This window comes from Monosiga brevicollis, genomic scaffold (assembly GCF_000002865.3).
Source record: "Monosiga brevicollis MX1 MONBRscaffold_22 genomic scaffold, whole genome shotgun sequence".
Taxonomy (NCBI): domain Eukaryota; class Choanoflagellata; order Craspedida; family Salpingoecidae; genus Monosiga; species Monosiga brevicollis.
The window spans coordinates 424,941-437,224 of record NW_001865059.1 but is presented as its reverse complement, the minus strand read 5'-3'; the positions used below and the strand labels follow the sequence as shown (position 1 = coordinate 437,224).

General features: G+C 57.4%; 3 protein-coding genes across 3 annotated transcripts in view; 2 read left to right on the top strand and 1 right to left on the bottom strand.

Annotated features, from left to right (window-relative positions):
• Nucleotides 1–3,937, top strand: part of MONBRDRAFT_10594 (uncharacterized protein) — a gene marked incomplete at both ends in the record, with an annotated part of 4,719 nt that extends 782 nt beyond the window's left edge. The window contains 2 exons of the mRNA XM_001748359.1: nucleotides 73–3,712; nucleotides 3,849–3,937. Of these exons, the coding sequence (XP_001748411.1) occupies nucleotides 73–3,712; nucleotides 3,849–3,937 (3,729 nt within the window). The remainder of the gene's footprint in view (nucleotides 1–72; nucleotides 3,713–3,848) is intronic.
• A 564-nt stretch (nucleotides 3,938–4,501) lies between these two features.
• On the top strand, nucleotides 4,502–8,879 carry MONBRDRAFT_33656 (uncharacterized protein; the record flags this gene model as incomplete). The annotated part of the gene is made up of 14 exons (XM_001748358.1): nucleotides 4,502–4,642; nucleotides 4,764–4,923; nucleotides 5,074–5,115; nucleotides 5,209–5,362; nucleotides 5,721–5,785; nucleotides 5,907–5,962; nucleotides 6,043–6,714; nucleotides 6,816–6,894; nucleotides 7,199–7,287; nucleotides 7,395–7,530; nucleotides 7,660–7,786; nucleotides 7,900–8,055; nucleotides 8,179–8,447; nucleotides 8,537–8,879. The coding sequence occupies 14 exons, from the start codon at nucleotides 4,502–4,504 to the stop codon at nucleotides 8,734–8,736; spliced, it is 2,346 nt and encodes a 781-aa protein (XP_001748410.1). The 3' UTR covers nucleotides 8,737–8,879.
• Nucleotides 8,880–8,981: 102 nt separating this feature from the next.
• Nucleotides 8,982–12,284, bottom strand: part of MONBRDRAFT_33655 (uncharacterized protein) — a gene marked incomplete at its 5' end in the record, with an annotated part of 5,339 nt that continues 2,036 nt past the window's right edge. The window contains 5 exons of the mRNA XM_001748286.1: nucleotides 8,982–9,480; nucleotides 9,611–9,969; nucleotides 10,085–10,144; nucleotides 10,224–10,331; nucleotides 10,485–12,168. Of these exons, the coding sequence (XP_001748338.1) occupies nucleotides 9,030–9,480; nucleotides 9,611–9,969; nucleotides 10,085–10,144; nucleotides 10,224–10,331; nucleotides 10,485–12,168 (2,662 nt within the window). The 3' untranslated portion in view covers nucleotides 8,982–9,029. The remainder of the gene's footprint in view (nucleotides 9,481–9,610; nucleotides 9,970–10,084; nucleotides 10,145–10,223; nucleotides 10,332–10,484; nucleotides 12,169–12,284) is intronic.

Genomic DNA, 12,284 nt, shown 5'->3' with positions numbered 1-12,284 from the left:
GGCAAAAAGTCATTTTTCCTGGGGTTCGGGGTTTTTTTTCCCCCCCCCCCCCCCCCCCCCCTCACTTTCCAGTCTCCATCCCAGCAGCGGCTGCTCCTGCACAACATCCAGCAGTTGCGCATTGTTGTCCAATCCTCGCCCGACCACGGCCCGCGCGTATCCATAGTAGCCGCTCAGCAGCGTGTGCCGGTTCTGCACGCCTCGCAAAGTTCGCCCCTGCTCAATAACGCACCAAACCCTTTGGAACCTTCGCAAAACTCTCGTGACATGCTGGACTTTGACCCGGTCTACGCCCAGATCCATGAGGTGGCGCCCGGCCTAGAAAGCCAACGCCCTGGCGAGGCCAAAGTTCTTCAAGACAACTCATCACGTGGCCGGCGTCCCCGCTACAGCAGCGTTGAAAGCGGTGACGTCGATTCGTATCAGGATATCAACCGCAGCTCCGACTCGAGCCCATCCCCATCGGTCCGCGATCTGCACGCGCTGTACAGCACCGTTTCCAAAGGCCCACGCGCCCGACGCACCACTTTTGACACTGCTGATCTCTCCACCTACAACAAGAACAGTCACAACTTCAACGCTCAACAGGTGGGCCGGCACTCCCCAGCCCCATTGAATGGCGCTAGTCGTCGACGTCTGGACACGGATCCCGACTTTGTCAGCCGGCCCAGAGCCTCACTGCCCACCGACCCCAACAACCTGGGAGAGCACGAGCGCAAACACGATCTGCTCATTGATAGTCTGCAATCAGCGAATCGGCATACCAAAACCCTGCTCCAGGCCGCCGAGGGGGCCCAAGCGGACGAATCCTCTTACGTGCCCTTTATTGACGAGGAGGCTCTTCGGGGCAACTACTTTAACGATCAGGCGTCGCGGCACGTGGTGCAAGATCTTGTCCGCCAGCGAGCCCAGCGTGGTGCCTTTGGCATCACTGTACCGGGCTCGAGTGGTGCCCGTAGTAGCCGCCTCCTTCTCACCGTGGCCGTGGCCGAAGAGCGCATCGAACAGCTTCCCATCTTTGTCGCATTCCAAGGTCTTCGTCTTTATGCAGATGGCCCCGCCTTCAGTCGCCTTGCGGTCTTGGTTGAATATTATCGCCACCATCCCTTGCCCTTGTCCGACGTGGCTGAAGATGTGTGCCTCTCAGTGGGTGCCTTTGACCACGCGGCCTTGGCCGACTCCTTGACGCTCGATGCCGATGCCTCTCACCGGCAAACCGGATCTGGCGACTCCCCGCCAGCATGGTTTGTGGGCGAACTGGACACGGAGAGCTGTCAGGCCGTCTTGCGCTACGAACGGGATGGTTGCTACTTTGTGCGACTGCGGCCGCCCTGGCATCTCGAGGTCAAGGACCCCGCCGCACGCCTGCACCAAGTCACTTCCCGTCGTGCAGACGATGCCGGACGTGAGCCCTGTGAGGTGGTCTATCTGAACGGTGGTCAAGTCGGCTTTGCCCTGATTGACATGAGCCCGCTGGGCATTTGCTTGCACGGTCACGAGAATTACCATGAATCGCTGGCCGCGCTCCTCGAGCAGTTGCGCGCCCGCGCCGAGGAACTGCCGGTCAAGCTGACCTACACGCCAGGGGATCTCACTACTTTGGTGGATGAGCGCGCGCGGCGCGGGTCTGTTGATCTGGGCTTTTCGGATCGAGGCCAACACTCCCTGCAGCTGTCTCCACAGGACATGCCACAGCTCCTCAGCACACTGATCCCCGAGGGCTGGCGCGCTCGCTGGTGGCTGGAGGCACCCCTTGCAGTGCAGCGCGCTACGGCCTTGTTGCGCAAGTGCCCAGATGGCACCTTTTTCATCCGACACGGCGCCCAGCTGGGGTATTTTGTTCTGACCTACGTCGTCCACGGCCGGCTGGAGACCGAATCCATCATGGCTTTTAGCGCTTCTCGTAGTCGCCCCCGCCCAGCGGTGTGCGTGGTGCGTGCGAGCAGCCAACACTACAAGACCTTGTCACGCCTTGTCCAGACCTTGTCCCAGCCTTCAAGCCGGGCTCGACAACTGCTGCTCTGCCCGCTGGCCCGCAACGACTGTCTCATGCCGGCGCGTCTCGAAGCCGTCCAGCTCACGCCGCCGGGCGTGAGCAACGTTTTGCAGCAGCCGGTGTCTCGAAAACAAACTCAGCGCCCCCTGTTACAGCCTCCTTCGGACGAGCGGCTCGAGCCTCACCCATCCCAAGAAAGGGAACGATCGGACAGCAATGCCGTGCTCGCCGCAGAGCCTGGGCACTCTGCACCGGCTACGGCAACTTCAACGCCCCCACACTCGCCCATGGCGCGGCGACGCGGCGCTCGGCGCCGTTCACGTAGCCAGAGCAACGATCCGGCTGACCTACCTACCCGGGCCACCAACCGTCCGGCTCGCCTACAGGATATCAAGGCAGTCTCAGCCCCATCGTTGTTCGTGCGCGCTGATCCAGCCCGGCGGAGCAGCTCCATGCACGGAACCGCCTCAGCGGCGGGTCGATCAAGCATGGTGGGCCCGGGTCAGCCTGGAGGGGGGCGTGACATTCAGCGCTCCACTTCTTTGCACGGCACAACGAATGGAGCCGGCGAGGCACCACTCACGGTGCGCGAAATCAAGCCAATTCTCAAAAACACTCGCCATCCATTCTTTCAGAAGCGTTCAAAAACCGACCCTGCGCGGATTGAACGGAGCGTCGCCTTTGCCAACAGTGTCGAGCGGGTGGAAATACCGGCTGTCAGTGATTGGTATTGGTATCAGGCCGGCAAGCCACGCAGCGCGGCCATTCAAGAGCTGGATCACTGTCCGGACGGTGCCTTTATCATTCGACGCAGCGAGTCCAATCCAGCCTGCTTTGCCCTCACTTACAAGGCCCTCGGCCGCTTCTGGGATGAGCTGGTGGTCGTTCCCTCGGGCTCGCTCTATGGACCTGGCATTCACTTTGACTCTGATCCGCGATTGCGCTTTCGCAGTCTTGAGGAGCTTGTGCAGTATTACGCCCAGCCGTCTTCGCCTCTCATCTCGCCTCTCATTGTGCCCGACTCGTTCTTCGACTCGTCCTCGCGTAGCTCACCGGCCCCCTTCGCCAGCGTGGTGCTCCAGCCTCGAGGCCGCGTGCCTTCCTCATCCACTTACGAGACCTTGAATCACGCACGGCAGGGGCTGACCAGCGGGCCAAGCAGCACGAGTTCGTCGCTGACTCGACTCAACACCTTGAACACTGGCTCCACGCATAGCCTATATGAGAGCGCGGCACGAGTTGAGCCTCCACGCGAGCCGCGAAGGGCGTCCAACTTTGAGCTGGGTACACAGCGTTTGGCACTGAAGAAGAACAGGCCCGCAGCACGGGTTGTGCGTGTCCCGCGACAGGCTGCACCGCGGCCGGCGCGCCGGCGCCGCTCGAGCCATGGCACTGCATTAGTGCAGCCGGTGTTGCTAGCCCCACGGCTGCAATCGTATCATCGGTACTCGGCACCAGATCTGAAACCTTCACTGGCTTCTGCCGAGGCCAAATGGCTGGATGGCAAAGCCAAAAACCAGTCTTGGTGTCGTATTCATCAGCCGTCCCACGATCATGAGGCCATGCTGGCACTTTCACCAGAGGGGAGTTTTATCGTGCGCGACCCCGATCTGCAAACCCAACCCCAAGGCATGTCATCCGTGCATGTAGCGACGTTGGTGCTTCGCACGGCGCGTGAGCTCCTCTACTTTCCAGTGTTGCAGCAACATAAAAAAGGTACGTGATTGGGTCGGCAGTCAAGATGCGTCCACAGTGAAATACAGAAGGCCACCATTGAGACAACTCGGCCATCACGAGTCATGATTTGGGGGGTTCTTGTGGTTGCGGGCGCCATTAGGTATCTATATTCCAGGCAGCCCTGTGTGCCAAACCCTTTCCGAGCTCATCAACTACCACAGTCGTCCCGCCAACACGAGCCTGCCCGTGGTCCTGCGGCAGTAAACAAGAGCGGAGCAAATAACCTGTTTGCGGCGCACGTCCTCTCTCCCATTTATTTTTCCTTTTACGGTTTGTTTCATTCAAGACAAGACTCCCTCTTCTTCTTCCGACATACCTCCCTCCTCCTCTTCCAACCGAGTCAACCGGACACTGGACACAGCCAGGCACCACCACCACCACCACCACCCTCCCATCATAAATGGCTCCAGCAATAAATCAGCATAACGGCGGACACCTTTTAAGATTGAGAAAAATGGTTATTGTCGCTTTCTTTGAAGTTTATGTCGTTTTCCACAGCAAGGCTTAACAATTGGCTACAAAGTCGGGTATAGTTGATGCTGAAATGTAGAGAGTTATTGTAGTTGTTGATCTTGCGCCTGTTGTCAACAACAAGTGTGTGTGTGAGAACCCGGCTCAGTGTGTGTGTGCGCGCGCGCGAGAGAGAGAGAGATCGAGATCGAGAGCGCGAAGGCAAGGCCAGGACGCGTCGCTTGGCAGGGAGAGGAGCTTGCTCGGCCGTCTGGGTGGGCTTGGGGACTAGGGCTGAGACAGTCGGGAACGAAAAGGATGCGTGCGCTGTGTGGCCTCGCCGTCGTGGCGCTGTTGGTGGCCTGCTGCCGGGCGCAGCGACGAGCCACGGCCAAGCACGATCTGCCATGGTTTGATCCAACCCTTCCCTTGAGCGAGCGTGTGGCCCTGCTCGTGAACGTACGTCAACGCAGCGCGACTCTGCACCTTCCCATGGCCCTCCCAGCCGAATTATTCAGCATTGTGGGCGAGCTGGCCGGCTCAACGCGGACGTGGCTCTGATGTGCTGGCTTGTGGATAGAACATGACAATCAAGGAGGTGTCCATGCAGCTCTCGACAAACTTTGACACGGCAGCGCCAGCCATTGAGCGGCTGGGGGTTCCTTCTTATGATTGGCGCAACAACTTTTTGCACGGGCTGGTGGACAACGGCATTGCCACCATGTTTCCCCAGGCCATCGGTCGGTAGTAGCCGCCTTAGTCTTGGCCCATTTCCCAGATAAATCGTGCACAGATTTCGTCTTGGTCTGATGTGCTCTTCGTGGGCTGTGCCGTTTCTTTTACTGCGACCATGTACTTGTTGTCCTGCTTCACCGACGATGGGCTTTTAGGCTTGGCCGCAACTTGGAGCACCGAGCTGCTGACTGCCATCGGTAAGATGCATGCGAGTGTCTCACGGCAGGCTCAGTCCTTGTTTCTCTGGTGGCTACGGTCTCCTCACTTTTGACCGGTTTTACGCTGCACAGGCCGCGTCGGTGCCGTGGAACAGCGGGCTAAATACAACATCAACAAAACCGCAAACGGCGATGTGCCAATGAATTACGGCCTCAACGTTTGGCAAGTCGCTGGTCACGAGTCTAGCACATTAGTCAAGCCAAATCGTTCGTCTAATGCATGTCGGTGCTGTCTGCTACGCACGCTCTACCAACGCATAGGGGTCCAAATATCAACATCTTTCGGTATGGGCATGTTACTCTGCACACCAACCCCCTCCCCCCGCCCATGCTAGCTTCAGACTTGATCTTGACAATGTTGGATGCTCTCATGCTTCCTCGGCTAACATCTCTCGATGCCCATCGCGTTCGCCTATGGGTGGCAACATCTGCCTGTTTTTGTTGCCCACTTTGGCCGTAGTGATCCTCGTTGGGGGCGGTAAGGCTTCTCGTCTGGTCGTTAAGTAGCTGTGCCCACCGACATTTGCATGATCAATCAATGTAATCTCGTCTTTTCACAACAACGGCGTGCGGACTTTCTATAGCGGACAAGAGACCTATGGTGAAGATCCGGTGCTGACCGGCACGCTTGGCGTTGCCATTGTCAAGGGTATGTCTCACGATGCGTTTAAAAATCGCCCCACCCTCGGTGGCTCCCGGCAATCGCATGCCTTTTTCATCGTCGTGTCAACAACGGGCCATTGCGCCTGCAACTTTCCGCCTGATCATAGGCCTACAAACGTTGCCGGATAGCGCCGACTACCTCGCTTTGGGCGCCACCCCCAAGGTTTGACAGTGCTCGCAGGCGGCCGAGCCATGGCGACATCTGCTGATCATCAGCCTCTGTGTTTTGCATGCGGCTGCTAGCATTTCGTCGCATACTCGTTGGACAAGACGCCGCCACGCTTGTCGTTTGATCCAACCATCAGCATGGTGGATCTGCGTCAAACATATTTCCCTGCCTTCAAGGCCGTGGTGCAGGAGGGCCGCGCTACTAGCTTGATGTGCAGGTTTGTCATTCTTACAACTCACAAGGCGGTTCACATCTGCTGGATCGCATGTCTGCGTGCACGTGCGACCAACGTGTGCAAACCGCTTTCCATGACGTCGGCGCTTGCATCACGCACACTGCCCCACAGCTACAATGGTGTCAACGGCTATCCCATGTGCGCCAGTCCCATGCTGGATCTGATTGTGCGCAATGAGTGGGGCTTTGATGGATTCTTCACTTCAGACTCGGACGCCATTGTCTTCTTCGTTTCGGAGCAAAACTACTCAACCAACACGATTCACGCCGCTGCAGCGGCATTGAACGCCGGTGTTGACCTGAATTCTGGACCGGCTTACTTGGAGCTGCACGACGCCTACGAGCATGGCCTTGTCACTGAACAGGCCCTGCGTACCTCCGCAGAACGGCTCTTCACCTTTCGTCTTCGCACCGGCGAGTTTGATCCGGATGAGCTCGTGCCATTCTCCTCATATGACGAGCGCAACATCTCCTCACCGGTGCATCAGGCTCTCAATCTACGCGTGGCCGAGGTGGGCGTGGTGTCTGCCCTTTTCGATACAGCCTGCGGCGGCGTTCCTGTAGTCAAACTCACCTGAGGTCGCGCTGCGATTAACATGAACGTGCCTTGTAGGAATCGCTCGTGCTGCTCAAGAACTCGCAAGACGTGTTGCCCTTGGATCTGGCCTCGCTGAAGCACGTGGCAATCATCGGTCCGAGTGCCAACGATACGCAGGCAAGCGATTGGTAATTTATCTCTTCTCGCCCGCTCACCTTCTTTAACGAGTCCGGGCGCTTGCTTGTATCTGGTTTGTGTAGGACCTGTTTGGAAACTATTTTGCATGCAACGACGTCCCCGCTGGTTCTTCCCAATGCCGTTTCGTCAATATTCTCGAAGGTATCACACGGGCGTGCCCCTTGAGCGTGCCAATCTGCAACAATGTGGCATGGCGTTTTCTGGCAACACGGCTGGCTTGGTACATCGTTCAAAACTCAGTTTGTGCTGGCATGTGGCAGGCCTGTCCACAACGCTCGCCACCAACAACGTGACGTTCACTTTTGAGGAGGGCTGCGACATTGAAAGCAACGACACATCACGCATCCCGGTCCGTGCTATGTGATGGTGTGCTGCAAATGCTTTAGATGGCGTTCGTGTAGCAACCCTTCATTTTGCGGCCCACCACTTATAACTCGCGTGTTCGTAAATCCACAGGCTGCCGTTGAGGCGGCGCGTCAAGCAGATGTGGTGTTCCTGGTCTTGGGCTTGCACGTGTGTACGGAGCATGCCAACACGCCTTACCACAACGCTGAATGCGAAGGCCACGACCGAGAATCTATCGGCCTTCCGGGTATCATACGCCGTACTTCCCGCCTTGACCTCGATATCTTTGATTCAGATGCGGACAGCGCCTTGGTCGGCCACAAAGTGCCCAACCTCATCTGATGCTTGGGCGGATCATGGTTACTTTGCACGGCAGGCGTTCAAAAAGAGCTGGCGGAGAGCATTTTCTCAGCTCACACGCGCGTCATCACCATTTATGTCAATGGCGGCCCTGTCGCCAGCCCCATCGTAGCGGAGCGCTCTGCAGCATTGCTCGAAGCCTGGTAGGATATGCGCAAAGGCACCGCCCTGCACGGCCCTGGGCACTCCTTGGAAACCGCCAGCTTCACCAATTCCAGGTCCGCTGCCCTCACTTAAAACGTGATGTTGACAATAGGTATGGCGGCCAACATGCAGGCACGGCCGTTTCGAATATCATATTTGGCAAGGTTTCGCCTTCGGGTCGCTTGCCATATCTCGTACCTCCTTCTGACGAGGACCTACCTGACATTTTGTCCATGACAATGTCCGATTTCCCGGGACGCACGTATCGGTACGCAATCACTTGGCGATATCTCTGGCCCCGCTCTCACTTGTTTGCGTACTCGATGGTTTTCCCGTCGACTGCCCGATCTCTTGCAATCTGAATTGGCGGACGTTGCTCCCTGGCTGGCAGATACTTTCAAAACGACCCATTGCACGACTTTGGGTTTGGCCTGAGTTACACCCGCTTTGAATATGCGGCGGCTACCATGGCACCGCTCACGTTCAACCTGACCGAGAACCTGAAGCCGCAACTCAAGCTTGAGGTGACCGTGCGCAATGTCGGAAAACGGGCCGGCAAGGAGGTTGTGCAAGTGTATGCTCGTCTGCGCCAAACCACGGCTCTTCAAGAGCGCTATCCCTCGATCCCCTTGCGCCAGCTCCTGGCCTTTACCAAAACCGGTTTGTTTGTTGAAGCTCATGCCTTCCATCTTGGCGTGCTGAATGAATGTTATAAGAACTCATTGTGAGATCGCCGATGGGTTCCACAGGTGAATTGAAGACCAGTGCGGAGGAGCGCATCAAGCTTGAGATTGTGCTCAGCCCCCTGCAATTGGCGAACGCCCACGGCGAGCTTGAATATCCCGAAGGTGTCTATGACGTGTTTGTTGGGGGAGTGGCACCCCCGCGTGCTGGTGCTCCCGAAGAGCTGACACGTTTTGTCCTGCGATTAGAGGGAAGCGAGTTTTGAGGCATCATGCCATTCTAAACTCATTCCTGTTGGAGAGAGTGAATGCAAAAAGAAAAGAAAGTTGGAATTTGATTTCAATTCTGTGTCACCTTTGATCTGCCTCTCTTCTTGTCGAGAATCAAGAATAATTGACGCCACCGTGTATCGTGACGAAGCACGCACAGCCACCAATCAGCGGGGAGGGAAAGGGCAAACTTTACAGGATGGATGGTGGAACCATGCCCATCGATACTTGTCCCGAAATGAATGATTGATCTGCACACAACCGGCCATACAGCATGCCATAGCAGCATTTACTTGTAGTCAAAGTCAATCTCGCCACGGTTGGGGGCGGAGCCGGCCGTCACGTTGTAGCCAAGCAGGCTGTTGTCAAGCTTCTGGAACTGCTTTTTCTTCTTGGTTTTCTTCTTAGCCTTGGCCTGCTGCTCCCAGCTGTCGTCCATGGGCGGCTTGGGCTTGACAATGCCCTTGGCGACGGTGCCGCTCATGGCGGACACACGGTTCTTCATGAACTCATGGGCAAACTTGCGAACTTGGTCGGGCTTGCTCGACATTTCCGACAGATAATCAATCACCTCGGATGTTGAGCCGATATCTAGGAGGAAGGATACAAAGGTCTCCGGATCCACCTCCGTGTTGACAATCTTGACAAGCTCCTTCTTGCACCAAGCCAAAAAAGAGGGCTGGACCTGGGCCAAACTTGTGCCAACCTGCATGCCGGCAGCCACAGGAGCCGCTGACGACCTATAGATGGACCGGCAGCAGAAAAAAAAAAGTGTGAGCCGCAACAGCTGATGCCGGAGCCACGTCGGTTCGGCAAACAAGAATCAACAACGAGGGTTAGGTTGAGCAAAGTACAGGAAAGCACACGCACTTGGAGCCCTTGGGTTTGCCACTCGTTGCGGCCGAGTCTTGGCCAGCAGACATCCAGAAGGAATCTGCGTCATCCTTATGCACCTTAACGGCCTTCTTGGGTGCCGCGGCACTAGCGGCCGCGGGACGAGCAGTTGTGGCCACAGGGGCAGCACCTCCCCAGGCGCGTGAGCCACCAGCGGAAGCCTTTTGAGCCCATCCAGAGGACGGAGGGAGCTTGGCTGGAGCCGGAGAGCGAGGCGTGGCCGCTGCCACCGCTTGCTGCTGCTGTTGCAGCTGCTGCATACGCTTTTGCTCTTGCGCTTGACGCTTGCGGAGGGCAGCTTCTTCCTCCTCGGCAATTTCGGCCAACGACTTGGGCTAAAAGTTTAAAAGAACAACAACAACAACAACAGCATAAACCCAAGCCCCAAACCCGCATATCATGAGCTATCGGCACGAGCACTGGTATAGATATAATCCGTGTGCCACTCACCTTGGTGTTGAAGGCTGCAGGGGAAGAAGGTGCGGAACCAGGGTTTGAGGCCCAACCACCCTATAAAGCAGCGGTGATACATGAGTTGCACGAAGTAGTGTGCACGCGAAGCAGAGGCCAAGCACGACCACCAACACACTTTGGGCAAAGTGGCTTGCTGGCTGGCCGCTGAGGCAAGAGCGGCATTGCGAGCCGCAATGTGTTGTTGCGTAATGACATCCTCTTGTTTGCGGCGCTCAGCCAGACGCTATGTTCATCAAAGGAGCAAGGGTAAGACACAGTGAGCGGACCCACGACTATCCACAGAGAAAGGACGTGTACTTGCAACACTATCCAACATGGAGTGTGTGCAAAAAGAGGCGCTCATCGGCTTTCGGGCAGATCACGATAGACCACTTACACGCTGTTCCTGCTCCTCAATGTCGCGAAGGCTGGCCGCGGAAGAGGGAGTGGGGGGAGCCCCCCAGCTGGAGTGTCGGGCCTTTGTAGGCGTGGTTTTGGAGGACACAGTCTTGACCAAGGCATCCTGAGCACGACGCTCGGCCTCTTCCTTTGCGCGAAGCTCCTGCTCCTGGCGCGAGGCCTCCATCTGCTCGGCTTGAATATCCAAGAGCGAGAACTTGGACTTGGACGCAGAAGCACTGCTCTTAGCCTCCTCCTTCTCAACCTTGGCCTTGGCCTTGGTCTTAGTGGACTTGGCATCCTTGTCTTTACCCTTGGCGGCCACCTTGGCATCCTTATCCTTGCCCTTGGCGGGGCCAGACTTGCCACCTGCCTTCTTCTCAGTCGGCTCGCCTGCAGCGGCCGCTTCGCCCGGGTTCTGACCAACCGGAGCAGTCGACTTTGAATCAGAAACGCCAACTGGGGCTGAAGCTGGGGGCTCGGGGCTTGGGGTGCGAGCCGGAGCTGCCGATGAGGGCAATGACACCGTGCCCATGCGCAAACGGGCCTCCTCTTCCTCAAGTTGACGGGAGCGTTGAAGAATGTTGTCGTCGCGCTCCTGCAGTTGGGTGTATTGGGAGCGGATTTGATTGGCCTGCTCGCTGATTTGGGTGGCGCGTTCGTGGAGTTGCTGGATTTCATTGGCATCCTGACGGGCCTGAGCCGCTTCCAGATGCGCGCGCACCTGGTGGTACATGTTCTTCAACATTCCCATGCGCTCCTGGTATTGACCGGCGAGGCGATGAAGCTCCTGACGTTCACTGGCCAGCTGGGTTTTCTGCTGCTCAAGAATACTAAGTCGCTCGCGCAACACTGCTTGGGCCGGATCCATTGGCATGAGATTGGGTGAGTCACCGCCCATGGGGCGAATGTTGACGGCAGCAGCCTGAGCCGCAGCAGCGGCCTTGGCCTTGGCCTCCTGCTCGGCGCGAATGCGTTCACGCTCGAGATCTTCACGGTCCACGCGAGCACGCTCCTGCTCCGCCCAAGCTTGCTCAGCACGCTGCTGTTCGAGTTGCTTTTGGAGACGCTCTTGCTCAACCAGGCGCTGCTGCTCTTGCTCAACCAGGCGCTTGCGTTCGCGTTCAGCCTCTTCCCGGGCGGCCGCCTCGGCGGCAGCCGTAGCCTGACGCTCCCGATCGAGGCGCTCTTGTTCGAGACGTTCCTGTTGCAGGCGTTCCTGTTGCTCGAGGCGTTCCTGCTCAAGGCGTTTGGCTTCGTTGATATTGGGGTCGGGCATGTTGAAAAGAGTGTCGGGCACGGGCAGACTAAAAGGATTCGTTTTGTGAGCGTCGGAGATGTCGCGGATAGCACCCAGGGTGGTGTACATTGTGTCGCTCTCGCGTTGCAAGATGAGGTCGTCGCGCAGGTAGTTGTTGTTGAACCAGTCTTGCATGCGCGCGCCTTCAAACGGTCCTTGCTTTTGGAATTGATCATCAAGGTAAACCCACTTGACATCCTGTAGGCTCAGAGTGGGAGCTGAGGGCCGAAGGCCGGGTGGGGGTGCCGGAGCGCCGGCAGCCGCACGCTCAGCCTCTTGGGCACGAGTGGGTCGGAAATTACCATTGGCATCAAAATCACCCTGTTCATTGACATCATCCCAAAGATCAGCATCAAAGGCGGAGCGATCGTCGTAGCGGGAGCTGCCAGTGCGTTCACGTGGTTGGCGAGCGCGACCAAACGAATCCGCTAGTGCAGCATCACGGCTGTTACGATAGCCACCAAAGCTTTCAAGCGTTCCTCGGGTCGAGGACGGTTT